General features: G+C 32.3%; 1 protein-coding gene across 1 annotated transcript in view; it reads right to left on the reverse strand.

Moving 5' to 3' along the window:
• The window catches only part of LOC132719869 (DNA repair and recombination protein RAD54-like), a 30,592-nt gene that overhangs the window by 15,603 nt on the left and 976 nt on the right, over positions 1 to 14,013 (reverse strand). Inside the window, exons 2-9 of the mRNA XM_060703804.1 lie at positions 13,702 to 13,800; positions 9,112 to 9,231; positions 8,767 to 8,827; positions 7,866 to 8,001; positions 6,032 to 6,101; positions 3,301 to 3,378; positions 3,007 to 3,054; positions 2,462 to 2,530 (exon numbers count right to left, since the gene is read on the reverse strand). Coding sequence (XP_060559787.1) covers positions 2,462 to 2,530; positions 3,007 to 3,054; positions 3,301 to 3,378; positions 6,032 to 6,101; positions 7,866 to 8,001; positions 8,767 to 8,827; positions 9,112 to 9,231; positions 13,702 to 13,800 — 681 coding nt within the window. The remainder of the gene's footprint in view (positions 1 to 2,461; positions 2,531 to 3,006; positions 3,055 to 3,300; positions 3,379 to 6,031; positions 6,102 to 7,865; positions 8,002 to 8,766; positions 8,828 to 9,111; positions 9,232 to 13,701; positions 13,801 to 14,013) is intronic.

A 14,013-nucleotide genomic window follows, 5' to 3' on the forward strand; every position in this document is an offset into this window, starting at 1 on the left:
CACTAGAAGATGTTTCATGCCAAATATCTTAGCTCTAGCTCTTTGGGTTCTTTAAAAGAAGATTTTTTAAGTTTTTACTATATGCATATAGGGAAAATCAATGACCCCCTCAGGGCGGGGCCAATTTTGACCCTAGGGCTTTTATTTGAACAAACTTGGTAGACACTCATTAGAAGATGTTTCATGCCAAATATCTAAGCTCTAGCTCTTACGGTTCTTTAAAAGAAGACATTTAAAGATTTTTCTTTCGGTTGCCATGGCAACCAGAGTTCTGCATGAAATGGAATTCTTTGAACAATCTTGATAGAGCTTCATACAAAGAGTATTCCTGCCAAGTTTCATTAACATTGGCCTTGCGGTATCATAGAAGATGTCCTTAGAATATTTAAAATGTGGACGGACGACAGACGACGGACGCCATTTGGATGGCCATCCTTAAAGCTCACCTGCACTTTGTGCAAGGTGAGCTAAAAAAAATGGGTGTGACCCTAGAAAGAATTGAACCCATGATTCCTGGGTTGAGAAGCAGACATATTAACCAAATCTCCAAGATACAATCATGAACCATATGTAAGTTGCCAGGGCATTTTTATTATATGAAGGGTCTCAACATCTCTTTAAACAAGAGGGCCATGATGGCCCTAGATCGCTCACCTGACTTATCAAACTCATCCAAACAATTACCTAGACAAGCATTCTGACCAAGTCTCATGACAGGTGAGTCAAAAATGTGACCACTACAGTGTTAACAAGGATTATACATATTTGAGCAGTGCGACCTAGTTTTTTACCCAGGTGATACATATTCAAACTTGACCTAGAAATCATCAAAACAAACTTTCAGACCAATTTCCAGGATACTTGGATCAAAACAGTAGCAACTAGAGTGTTAACAAGATTTTTCTATTTTTCGCTCCGGTGACCTAGTTTCACATGCGATTTCGAACTCATCCAAGCAATTACCTAGACAAGCATCCTGACCAAGTTTGATGATAATTGAGTCGAAAAAGTGACCACTAGAATGTTAACATATTTGGGCGGTGTGACCTAGTTTTTCATCCAAGATGACCCATGTTCGATCTTGACTTAGAAATCATCAAAACAAACTTTCAGGCCAATTAACAGAATATTTAGATCACAACAGTAGTTACTAGAGTGTTAACAAGATTTTTCTATTTTTAGCTCCTGTGACCTAGTTTTTCATTTAAGTTGTCCCATGTTCGAATTATTCCCAGCAATGACCTAGACAAGTTTCCTGACCATGTTTGATGACAATTGAGTCAAAATTGTGACCACTAGAGTGTTAACAAGGTTTTTCTATTTTTAGCTCCTGTGACCTAGTTTTTCAATTGAGATGACCCATGTTCGAACTCATCCGAGCTATCACCTAGACAAGCATCTTGATCAAGTTTGATGATGATTGATGCAAAAATGTGACCGCTAGAGTGTTAACAAGGTTTTTCTATTTATAGCTCCGGTGACCTAGTTTTTCATCCGAGATGACCCATATTCAAACTCATCCGAGCTATTATCTAAACAAGCATCCTGACAAAGTTTGATGATGATTGGGTCAAAAATGTGACCACTAGAGTGTTCACAAGGTTTTTCTATTTTTAGCTCGTGTGATCTAGTTTTTCATCAGAGATGACCCATGTTCGAACACATCCAAGCAATAGACTAGACAAGCATTCTGACCAAGTTTGATGATGATTGGTTCAAAAATGTGACCACTAGAGTGTTCACAAGGTTTTTCTATTTATAGCTCCTGTGACCTACTTTTTCATCCGAGATGACCCATGTTCGAACTCATCCGAGCTATCACCTAGACAAACATCCTGACCAAGTTTGATGATGATTGGGTCAAAAATGTGACCTCTAGAGTGTTCACAAGGTTTTTCTATTTTTAGCTCTTGTGACCTAGTTTTTCATCCGAGATGAGCCATGTTCGAACTCATCCGAGCTTTCAACTAGATAAGCATCCTGACCAAGTTTGATGATGATTGAGGCAAAAATGCGACCGCTAGAGTGTTCACAAGCAATTGTGGACGTACGTCGTACGACAGACGACGGACATTCACCGATCCTAAAAGCTCACCCTGAGCAAGCTCAGGTGAGCTAAAAAGCTACCAAGAGCAGTAAGGGTTTACTGATCTAAATTCAACAACCTTTAAACATAAGTTATAAAGGCCCCTAAACAGTACATACACATCTACAATATCCGACACCGGTTTTTCAACAACACTATATTCAAATACATGATTGGAGTAAATCTTCAGTCTCCAGTAATTCGAATAATCGAGGTTGGACTGTATTTTATTTGTAAGTCAAATACAGTAGGCAAAAAGTACATACAAATTGAATTTATATATGTGCTTCAACAAAGGTGCAAAATATCCAGAGGTATTTAATTTATAAGTCAATGGTGTCATCTCTTCATAATGTTTATCTGATGATGTCTTACCTTGACCAAACTACTAGGACAAACTATAACAGCTTTCTCTATTGTAGGACAGCAGTCTGGACTTTGTCGCTGAAATTTAATCAAATGTATACAATAGAAATTTTGTTTTATCATAAAATGAATTTTATTTATTTCAATAGGTGTCATTTTTTATGTAATGAGCTTACACCATAACCAAATTTGTCTACAGTTCATGTGCCTTGTATGTAAAGCTGTCTATAAATATAATCGCTTTTGGTAAGGAATTAGAAAAACTGTCAAATCGGTAATATTTACACTTTATTTCTTTTTGTTTAAAAAAGTTAATAAAAAGAATTTACTAGTTTTTTGTTGTTTTTTTTTTAATTTGTTATACAATCCAAGCAAATGAGAGAGCACTTCATTTATTATTTATCTGATTATCCGAGGTACTTTGAAGTACAGCTAAAAACCTGTATTTGTTTATCCTCCATTATTCATAAAAATTCCAAGCTGAACACAGATTCATTTCTGTTTTTCCACTGGGATTTAAAATTAAATAAACAACTGTATTCTATTTTACCCACCAATAAGGTCCATGCCAATGTAATACACTGTAGTGTTTTCCCTAAACCCTGAAATATATAAGACAAGTGGCATGAAAAAAATACTACGACTTTATATAGAAATCCATTATTTCTTAACTTTAATTTAAACTGGATTTCTTAGGAACTTAACAACTTTATAGAATGTAAAAGACTTAATAATCATTGCATGAAATTAAAAAAAAAGATTAATCTGTTAAAATAAAAGAATTTGGGGAAAAAAATATTTAGAAAATAATTTTATTATAAAATATTTATTGTTAGTGGAAACATTACCATTTCATCAGCCATGATACAACCATAGTTGTCTGGTATCTGTACACCAACTACACAGTCATACATAAACTTCACCCCCTGAAACATTTCATATACACTTCACTAATCTAATTGGCCACAAATTAACATTCTGTTTTGTTAAGTCTTTAAGTTGTTACATTTTTCTGGTCTTTCGGGAGCATTGAGTCCAGCACTTTTAAGTGTTAAGAACTGAGTACTGCTAAAGCTGGTGCTTGGGGTGTGAGGGATGTTGCACTTTTCATTATCCACGGTGCATATCCATATCGGTACCCTCTTTGCGAAATCTGCTCAAACGGTACCCTCTTTGAACATGCACAGGTCATTCTCTGCTAAAAACAAACCAGCGATGGATACCAATCCAGTAAAATTTCATTGTAATAGGGAAAGGAAGAATGACACGTAGAAAAGATGTATACCACGGAACATTAGAATGTTTTATTTATGTGCTGATTTGTCATGTGCCCGATTTTCATGTACTGCAACTGCTACAAAAAATCGACATGTCTTGCCTCGCCCATCACCTCGACATATTTTTCGGGCTGAAATGAACCTGTGGCTTGATTATATATGCATCATACATATTTAATATGTTCATATACATATCATCTTCGGACAAATGGCAGTATATTGTCAAAAATAAATGTAAAATTCATAAAAACACCCTACTTTAAGTTTTGCAGCGGCACGGGCTACCTCTCTTCATTTGAATTTTTATATCACAGGTACCCTCTCATTTTTGAACACATAGGTACCCTTAAAGCACGACATATGCTTTTATTTGCATTAATCGTTAAGTATGTATGTAATATTTCTTACTTTTATGTAAATATTACATACCTAACGATTAACGCACATAAAAGCATATAACATAATTATTGTCCTGACAGATTTTCTGTACAACCAGTCTACTACATGTAAACTGGTTTCAAAAAAAAATAACTGCCACTTTTACCTGATTGGCAATGACCCTGAACAGTGTCATCTCACACCATATTGTTTGTCACAAACAACACAGAGCAACATAACATAACATAACATAAATTTTTTTATTTAACATAAAATTGTAAATATACAATTTATAGTCAAATCATATTCTGTATAGTGTAAAGTGTTACAAATTACAATTAGCCGAGAAGTATTGTTAACCAGTATGAACAAATGTTATGATATATGTAACAACAGAGTTTGCATAAGAAATACTTATACATGTAAGAAACAAATGTACTTAAACAAAGAAGAAAAAATTATTTGTTAACGTTGCCAAGAAGTATTGTTGACAAATATAAACAAAGGTAACGACATAATTGCATAAAAATACTTATGCATGTACACAGTAGAACGAGATTTGTTCACGTGCCGAGAATTATTGGTGACAAGTATAAACATAAATACACTTAAATATGTAAGAAGCTAAGTAGAAAGATATTTGTTAACGTTATATCATATCCACAAATCAAACGGCAAGTATAATATTTCTAAGATGACATAACCGTTGTATATGTACTAATCATTTATTGTCATAGTTATCTCCCATTTACTTGTAATCATAAGAAAAAAAGTATGTTATCGGATATTAAATTTACTTGTAATCATAAGAAAAAAAGTATGTTATCGGATATTAAAATCTTAGGTTATGTCCTCTCTTTAAATGCGTAGTACAGATAACTTGCCAGATTATTAATTGTTTTGATATTTGTGCTTGTCATTAGTGTTTCGAATTTCTGCATTGAAGGCCATCTACAAAAATATGGTTTAAAAAACTTTCTACGTAAATTGTAATATTTCGGGCATATTAATAAGAAATGATATTCTGTCTCTACTAAATTTAGTGAACAATTTCGACATTTTCTGTTTTCTCTTGGAATATTATCATGCCTTCCTTTTTCTATTTCGAGATTATGAGCTGATAGTCAAAAAGAGCTGTATCATCAGCAAAAAGTAGCATAAATAATTTTAATTCATGTACGGTGAAAATTCCATCAATGTTACTATTAATGTTATGAATTATGTCATTAACGAAGAATAAAAATAAAAGACTTGAACTTGGGTCACCTTGTTTTGCACCTATGTTTGAGGTGAAGTTTGGTGATATCTCTTTTTTAAACCTTACCGCTGATTTTACGCTGCTGTACATGCTTTCAATTGCTTTTACAAATTTTGAACTAACATTTTCCTGGATTAGTTTTTTGAAAGATAAACGAACGTTGTAATTTATCAAAGCACTTTTCAAAGTCTACAAAGGCTATGTATAATTTATTTTTATCAGAAAGAGTTTTTACTATTATTGAGTGAAGTATAAATATGCAATCTGTAGTTGATTTTCCTGTGTTTTGGAATCCGTATTGATTATCTATTATAGTTTTATGTTTTATAGTCCATGATGTTAGGCGATTAAGTAATACCTGTGAATATATTTTAGCAATAATGTTTATCAAAGTTATACCCCTATAATTTTTGGCATCTTCGAGGTCACCTCCCTTATGTATAGGAACATGCTGACATCAATGTCCAAATTCAAGAACAACAGTTCCATTTTATTTTTCTCCAAAATAATACCAATTAATCTTGAGAAAGCATCATAATGATGTCCTTATAAGTATATTAAGGTGTTTTACATGATAGTACATGAATTCATGGTTAATATTTACTTCTAAATTTATATGATATGAAAATATAAGATATAAACAATACAGGAAATATATAAACTCACTTCTCTCTGATGTGGTCGAAGAACCTTTGACAGTATTGGATCCACCACAATGTGTACAGGCTGCTTCTCACTATACAAATACATCAATACTATAAGTTTTATAATACTGCACATTTGTAATGTTGCTTTTCATTGGATAATCGTTATGTTAAGTTTTATATACACAGCTACCATCAATTCATGAAGAAATCTCACCTTTTTCTCTAAATAAGGAAATCTGCGGTATTATAAATTAACTATAAATATTCCTGACAGGTTATATGGCCCTATAAAAATGGTTGCTTGTAAACATAACCCAAGCTGTTATACAAATAGGACAATACTATAAGTTATATAACCATTCTTTCCCACTTTACATACTGTAACCCAATTTATATTCGCGAATACAAATTTTCGCGTTTTGCCGATGTCGGACATATTCGCGAATATTAATTTCCGCGTTTTCTTGATTTCCGAAAAAAAAATTCGCGGATTGGGAAGTCCGATGGGGCAGTAAAATCCATTAGCCAACTATTAATCTTCAATAATTGAGATCATTTTTGGTGTCTTTAATGGGATTAACAATACGCTAGCCTTATATTGTACATGTATTGGTAAGTGAAGTGTGGTCACAATTCAGCAAAAAAAATTCTCTATATATGTACATGTACGCATCGTTCGTCTTCATTTTATCTAGAAAAGTCTTTAAGAAATTCAATTTAAGCGTTTCATAAAAAAAATACCTTCTCAAATCAGGCATCGAACCCACGCCGATAAAATTATGTTATATGAGTCCGCAATCTAAACAATTGAGCTATACAGGCTGTTAAGTTTAAAGGGTAAATATCGATACAAGTATGAAACCATTTTGTATTTCACTGTTTGTAATTATGTACACCCAATACCCTTTTGTGATGCTCGATAGGTTTATACCACCTTTGTCTTACCAATTCACTCAAACAATCCAAAAAACAATAGCCTTTTGTGATGCTCGATAGTTTTCTCACTTTTGTCAAACGATTTATTCAAACATATATTTTAAAATAAGTGCGAGTACTTTGTATGCATATAATTAGTATAGAAGTGTAAATATGAAGAAACTTAAAACTGACACATATAGTACCCTATACGGAACGTGATTGACAATTGGCCTACTAGTATTTCATAAACTGTATAAAAATGTGGATGTTTATTTTGATTGCTATATTGACATAGAGTTCTTTTGATATTTATAAAATAGTAGTAGTTTACTTGGTTTGTGTTTTTATTGCTTTATACAATTCATTACTTCCTAACAGGTGCCCGTAAAATTCGAATATATCCGGTCAAGTAGCTTTGCATAACCACGTCTAAAATAAAAATTTCTCTCCAATTTATTCGCGAAATCGTGCGGACTTATTCGCGCAAACAAATATTCGCGCTTCGTGGCCATCCGCGAATAAAGCGAATATTAATTGGTCGCGAATATTCGTTGGGTTACAGTATTTAAGCTACAAACCAATATGAATAGTAAATATTTCTTGTTGTTTTCTGATTTCAATGTTATACACATCATCAATCTGAAGTCACATGACAATTTTTCATCTTGACTGGAGAACACAGATTCTTTGTCCCTTCTGAGTTTGTAAAAAGCCCTTTCAGGCATTTATGTTGAACCACTGACATAGTTAAGTCTATACAAAATATATTTTAGTTCTAGTGTAGGAAGTGATAAGCTTATAGAGACACTCTAAAATCTGTTCCTGGAAACCAACCAGTATTGTGCAATAAGTGTAAAATTACATGCTCCAGGAAACAACAGTTTGCCCTTGACAGGGTTTGAACCAAAACAGCTTCAGATCCTTAGATAACTTACACATCAATTTTAAGTTGGTCATGGGCAGACAACTCTGGTGGTATATAAAGAACAAGTGCACCATCTTCAAAGGGGTCATGTAAGGGTTGTCTTGCCCCCTGTCTTCTTACTCCTAATGCTTTGTTTAAAGAGGAACCTAAAAAAATATCAAATTTAGAAAAAGCAATAAACAACTGAGGTAGAATTTTTCTGTTTAGCTATTGGTGTATATTATCTCTAAAAACATGAAAATCCTGCAGAATGTGAAAACATATACAAATTGTTTTCTATTTAACTTATTACTGTACTCATAAGCTTTATAATGTCCATATTTCAGAAACAGTATTAGGAAAAATAGTTGAAAAATAAGCCAAGGATAACAAATTTAAAGCTTTTAAGTTGTTGTTATTTACCATTTTTGACAATGTACAAAACCTGCCATATTATGAATTCTTTTTAGCCATAAAATAAGGTAAAAAGTAAAGTCAGGGAGTGTGGGTCTCAAAAACAGCCAAATGATGAATAATACTTGGAATATTTTGACTGCTTTTTTTGCCATAAGGAATAGAAGGGGAGGATTGGGGAAGCTATTGTTTATAGCTGTACTTCAAGGAATGGCTTGGAAGTGTTATATTGGTTTCATAAGCACAACCATATAAACACATCTGCAGATGCTTTCTAATTTCTAGGTGTTTGGCAGTAACTTGCATTTCCCACTGACATCCATAAACAGGCTAAATTTAATCAAATCTGCAACATGTTCAATTCTCTCATACTGGTTTACCTTGTGAGGTTTCCATTTTTGTTTAATTTATGCCCTGGCACACATGCTAGTTATTCTTGAAAATGTCAAACACCTTTCTGGGAAGTAGCCATGTTATTAATTCACACTAGATATATGTTACACCAGACAATTACTCACCTGTGTAATTTGGAATTGGTACTTTAAATGGTTTAGAGAGTATTTTTCTTATAAATGCTTCCTGAAATTGAATCAATAAAATACTTGATAGAAATAAGGTCTTGTAATTCAACCTTCAAATAGCAATCTAAACATTATCTATGCGATTCAAAAGGCATGATTTTGTTTAAGTAAAATTTCATGAACACAAATAGAACAAAAGAAAATTAACTAAAAGTATACTTCTTAAACACTTTTGTTGTAAACAATAAAATATTCATATATTGTACATAAAGATGAAATGAAGGGAGTTAATCCATGACTAACTCAGTTGAAATAATAAGAAGAGTTATCTAGTTTACTTACATGACTAGACAAGCCAGTAGCTGTTTTATCAGGGACATTCTGTATACTCTCTAATGGTTTTCTAAATGGTGAAAGATATTGTTGTGGACTGCCAACATCTAATGTGCAATGCTTTTTGGTCTGAAAATGCAAAATAATCTTTAAGACATATTTTTTCAAACTATACTGTGCTCCTCTTAGTTCACAGTACTTAACGCTTTGAAGCAAGAAAGAAACAACACATGAAACTTAGGGTACAAAAATTGTCATAAGCTATAACATATAGGTATTTTTTGCTGTATGACACAAGGAAACAACAATATACTTAGTCGAAATCATTTTAAATGAGCCAGACGTAAACCATATGTCGGCCATGTTAAAAACAGTATAATTATCATCATTTAAATCGAGGTAATGGTGTTTTATTTCAGTTTTTTCATGTTTCAGTTAAAATTTCTACATGTTATTTTGCATAATTTTAAATACTAAAAGTATCTTTACATTGTAACTCAAAATTTATTTTTTCAACAAACAAGAACATTTAGAAAATGATGATTGTTTCAGACATATGCACAAATTTAATGGACTATTGTTGCTTTTTGCAGAAGTTTGTAAAATGTTGTTCTGTTTTACGTAAAAATCTATAGATTTAAAATATTTTGCACATAAGCTTTGTTGTTTAGGTGTTTGAATAAAATATGTCAATTCCGACCAATTTTAACACTGGTCACATGAAAATATGCCATTACCGTGAAATAAGTGATGACGCAGAATTAGTGATGTTGAGTATACTATAAAATAATTTAAAACAATCATTTATCTATTTATCTGTTATGGAATGGGATATCCACCAGTTGCTTCTTTTTAATTATATGTTAACTAAGCCCATATTTTCTTGACTAATGATAAATGCACACTTTCATTCGACAATTACATCTTAAAATTGAAAATGCATACTGCTAAATGTATTTACACTTCTGATTTAGTACAACTGCACAGTGCGAAAATAAGATTACACTATTAAATACAGCATGTCATGCTTTTTACATTATGAACATTACTTTCTGAGTAAACATAATTATTTTCACTCTGTTCCTTTCCCATTTTTCTTCTTTTCCGATGTTTCCTTTTAAGTCAAAGAAAAAAGACTTTACCAGATTTTAAAAGTTGTCTAAATCGATTTTCTTGAACCAACTTGACTGGGCATAGGTCTGTGCAAAAAAAAAACCTGAGGAATATGAGGTACGGGAAGCGAATCGTACCCCTGATAGGGTGTCACTGCAACAATACTCATGTGTGCAAATACCAAGGCACTGGGAGAAGTAGTAGACTAGCATGATTTAAAAATGTACAGAACTTCAGGTTCATAAAAAATAATATTGATGTTAACTGTTGAATATTATTTTCAATATTGTAAAGCGGTACTGTAAGTTCTATAAATTCCACATTCAGTTCAACTCTTACTCAAAATCTAGATCTAGCCTCAATTCTAGTGGCGGCGTGACCGAGTGGTTAATGCGTCGGATTAGTAATTTAAGGATTGCTGACCACATGGGTTCAAACCCTGTCAGGGGCAAGCCGTTGTTTCCTTGAGTAATAAACTTTACATTCATTGCTTAGTACTGGTTGGTTCCAGGAACAATTCGAGACTTTCAATAAGCTTATAGCTTTCAACACAATCAAACTAAAATAAATTTGTATAACCTAATTCTGGATGTTTAAGATTTGAATTATTTGACATGCTGATTTCCTTCTCACATACATGTACAACAAATTTTTGATAACACAGAGCATTATCTATATACCTGGATGGTTCATTTGATAATACATGTACATGTATACTGATAACATTATGCAATAGTGGTTATTATGTAAACATACTGATACTTTTTTTTCTTTAAATATCAGTCACTTTATTTGTTTGTTTGTTTTCATTGACACTGAGCTATCTACATATCCGAAAAATTTGTAAATGATTGCATGTTACATCACACTTGGTGCCTGTGCCAGTTAAAAAGTTCCATACTAAAATATTACATTCATGCAAGCAAACTAACAACATGAGTACTTGGTCATAAAGCAGTTGTCACAATGCTTTAAGCATGTAGTATTTAATGATGTAATTGCATTTCCCCACTATGCATATATACACACGTACATGATTAGTCGAAATCGCAGTAAACTGAAAAGTTGGCAGTTAGAATATTTTAAAAGTTAAGATGACACTGTCATATAGCAATATGCATTTGTCATAGAGCAAAGAGTTCATTTAATCCAAGGAGCATAAAATGAGCCAACATATACTGAACAAGAGTGCCAGTGCCCATTAAAAATATTTCAGTCACATGAATCCATAAATTCATGACAAAATACAATAGTTCATACATGCATTGTCATTTTTTTCTTATAGATTATGTTAGTAACAGTCTCATGATTGTGAACATTTTTTTGAGAATAATAATTATGTGTATTTTTTACATCAAAACCTGCATATACATATGTAGTAGTTTTGACCATGACCCTATTCAAGAAGCACTTGAATCTCTCAATGCATATAGAAAATATGCCAGTGATTTTCCTGCTTATATAACAGACTCCGATAAAAGGCCTCTTCCCAATTGATATTTTCTTTAAAATCATGCAGTTTTGCCAAAAATCTGAACTTACGCCTGCTTTTTTACTTCCCAAATTAGCAATTTCAGCAAAATCAAGTGACTAAGACCTCTTCCCAATGAAGAGAGAAAAATCACTGTATGCTCTGGAAAAAACTGAACAACACCCGCCATCCACCATAAGGCAATCTCATGATAAGACCCGTTTTTTAAACAGGCCTATAAACAGTAGAAGCATGCATGTACTGGTGAATATCCCCTTTCAAATATCTCTGTATATCAAATTTCATGATCATTCCACATGAATTCAATTTGAATTTGATATTAGTATTGACATAACTGTTTACATAACATTAAAATATCAATGTGTTACATTTTTTTGTTTAAACAGATAGTATTTACCTGTACTATAACAATATGTATACGAAATTATCCCCCCCCCCCCCGCAAAAAAAAAAATAGTGTAAAAAATACATATGCACAAAATAACTTTATGATGACAATATTTATGCAGCAAATATTCCACTGCATATTATCAGAATTGAATATTTGACAGGTTATATAGTCAATTAAACAGTCTTGAGCATAATATTATGTAACATGACCTGCTGACAAGGGCTATGGAAGCTAATGAATGACTATACTGAGACATACAACCTTTGAAAATTTTTATAATTCTTAGCAACTAGTTGTTAGTTTGTAAAAAAAACTAGTTGTGAGTTTGTAAAAAGAGGAAGCAAACAGGGTAAGGGGCGACATACTTCTTACTCACTGCCCGTTTATAAACTTTACAACATATCACACCTTTGAGAAAATTAGAAAATATAGCAGATATCACCCTCTATTTTTTCGTACAATAAAAGTATAATAGTTTGTTTGTTTTTTGGGGTTTTACATCACATCGACACAGTATAGGTCATATCGCGACGTTCCAGCTTTACTGGTGGAGGAAGACCTCAGGTGCCCTTCCGTGCATTATTTCAGGCACGAACGGGCACCTGAGTAAAAAGTATAATAGAAAAGGGGGAATAATTCTGCAAAAGTGTTTTCAGTTATGGCAGGATCCAGATTTCTTTGAACTGACAGAATTACAGACAGACAGATGATAAATTTAAAATGATGTATATAATCTACTTAAGGCCCTCTGTCTATTTACAAAGCAAAATTAACCAAGCTTTTGCACTTTTTGAGTTATGGTGGGATCCACATTTCTTTTGACAGACAAAATAACAAATGGATAATGAGTGGCACATAATCCCCTCTGATATAACTGGTTGGAGACTATCAAACAAACTACTCTCAACCAATTCTTGATGTTATGCCAGTCATCTAAAACAACTGCATTACATGAAATGCAGACAAAATAAGGCTTTGTTGACCTTTATTAAGCTTGTGCATTATCTGCTATTGAAAAGACCAAAATTTTCAAAATAAAGGACATATGACTAAAAAAAACTTGGTGTAGCTTAAAATGTTTCTGTTTTTTTATTCTTAGACTAAGGTCAAGCACAGTTATATAATTATACAATTTTTATTTTTCCTATATATACCTTTAAATAACATAAATTCAAATTTCCAATAAGGTATAAATTAGAGCTGTCATCAATAAAAACAATATCGATGTATGGTTGATATTTTTCTGACAATCGATAATGGATACACATTTAAAAAAATCTATAATTTTGACTTATTGATTAAATGTTTAGAAATTAGGAAAATTCACCTAAAACATATACAGAAGCAGGTGTCCATGTCTAACATTATCTGTTGTTAGATAGTGGAAATATTTCACAGCAATGATGATAAAAAATGGTCTGGATAAAATCATTCAATGACCTTTAATTTATAAATCTAAAAGCACATTTATAAGAAGCACAAGTGTATAGTTTAGAAATTCATTACCAGTACTTTATGTGATTTTCATTTGATTTTTGATATAAACCTAAAACAGAAGTTTTAAATACTGCTTGTTGTAAACAAATTGTTTTATGAATTGTACCCTATTGCATCCTGTCTCCTTTCTTACTTCAGCATCTCCGAATTCATCAGATTTTCTTTTAGGCATCAAACCCAGTTGGCTAGGAGCATGTGAACGTCGCTGAAATAAGAATCAACAAAGTCCATAATGGGTAAATATAGTTATATCCTAGGCATAATTATGCTTAATATATATAAAAAAAATTATTTAAGTAAATATTTTAGACCTGTTTGACAGGGGAACATTCATAAAATTTTCAATAACTTAAAAAAATCAACATCCCTTTATCTTTGAAGATTATTGCAATTTGGGTATACATGTATTTCTAGAATA

Source organism: Ruditapes philippinarum, unplaced genomic scaffold (genome assembly GCF_026571515.1).
Source record: "Ruditapes philippinarum isolate M1 unplaced genomic scaffold, ASM2657151v2 ctg6058_1_1_1_1, whole genome shotgun sequence".
NCBI lineage: Eukaryota > Metazoa > Mollusca > Bivalvia > Venerida > Veneridae > Ruditapes > Ruditapes philippinarum.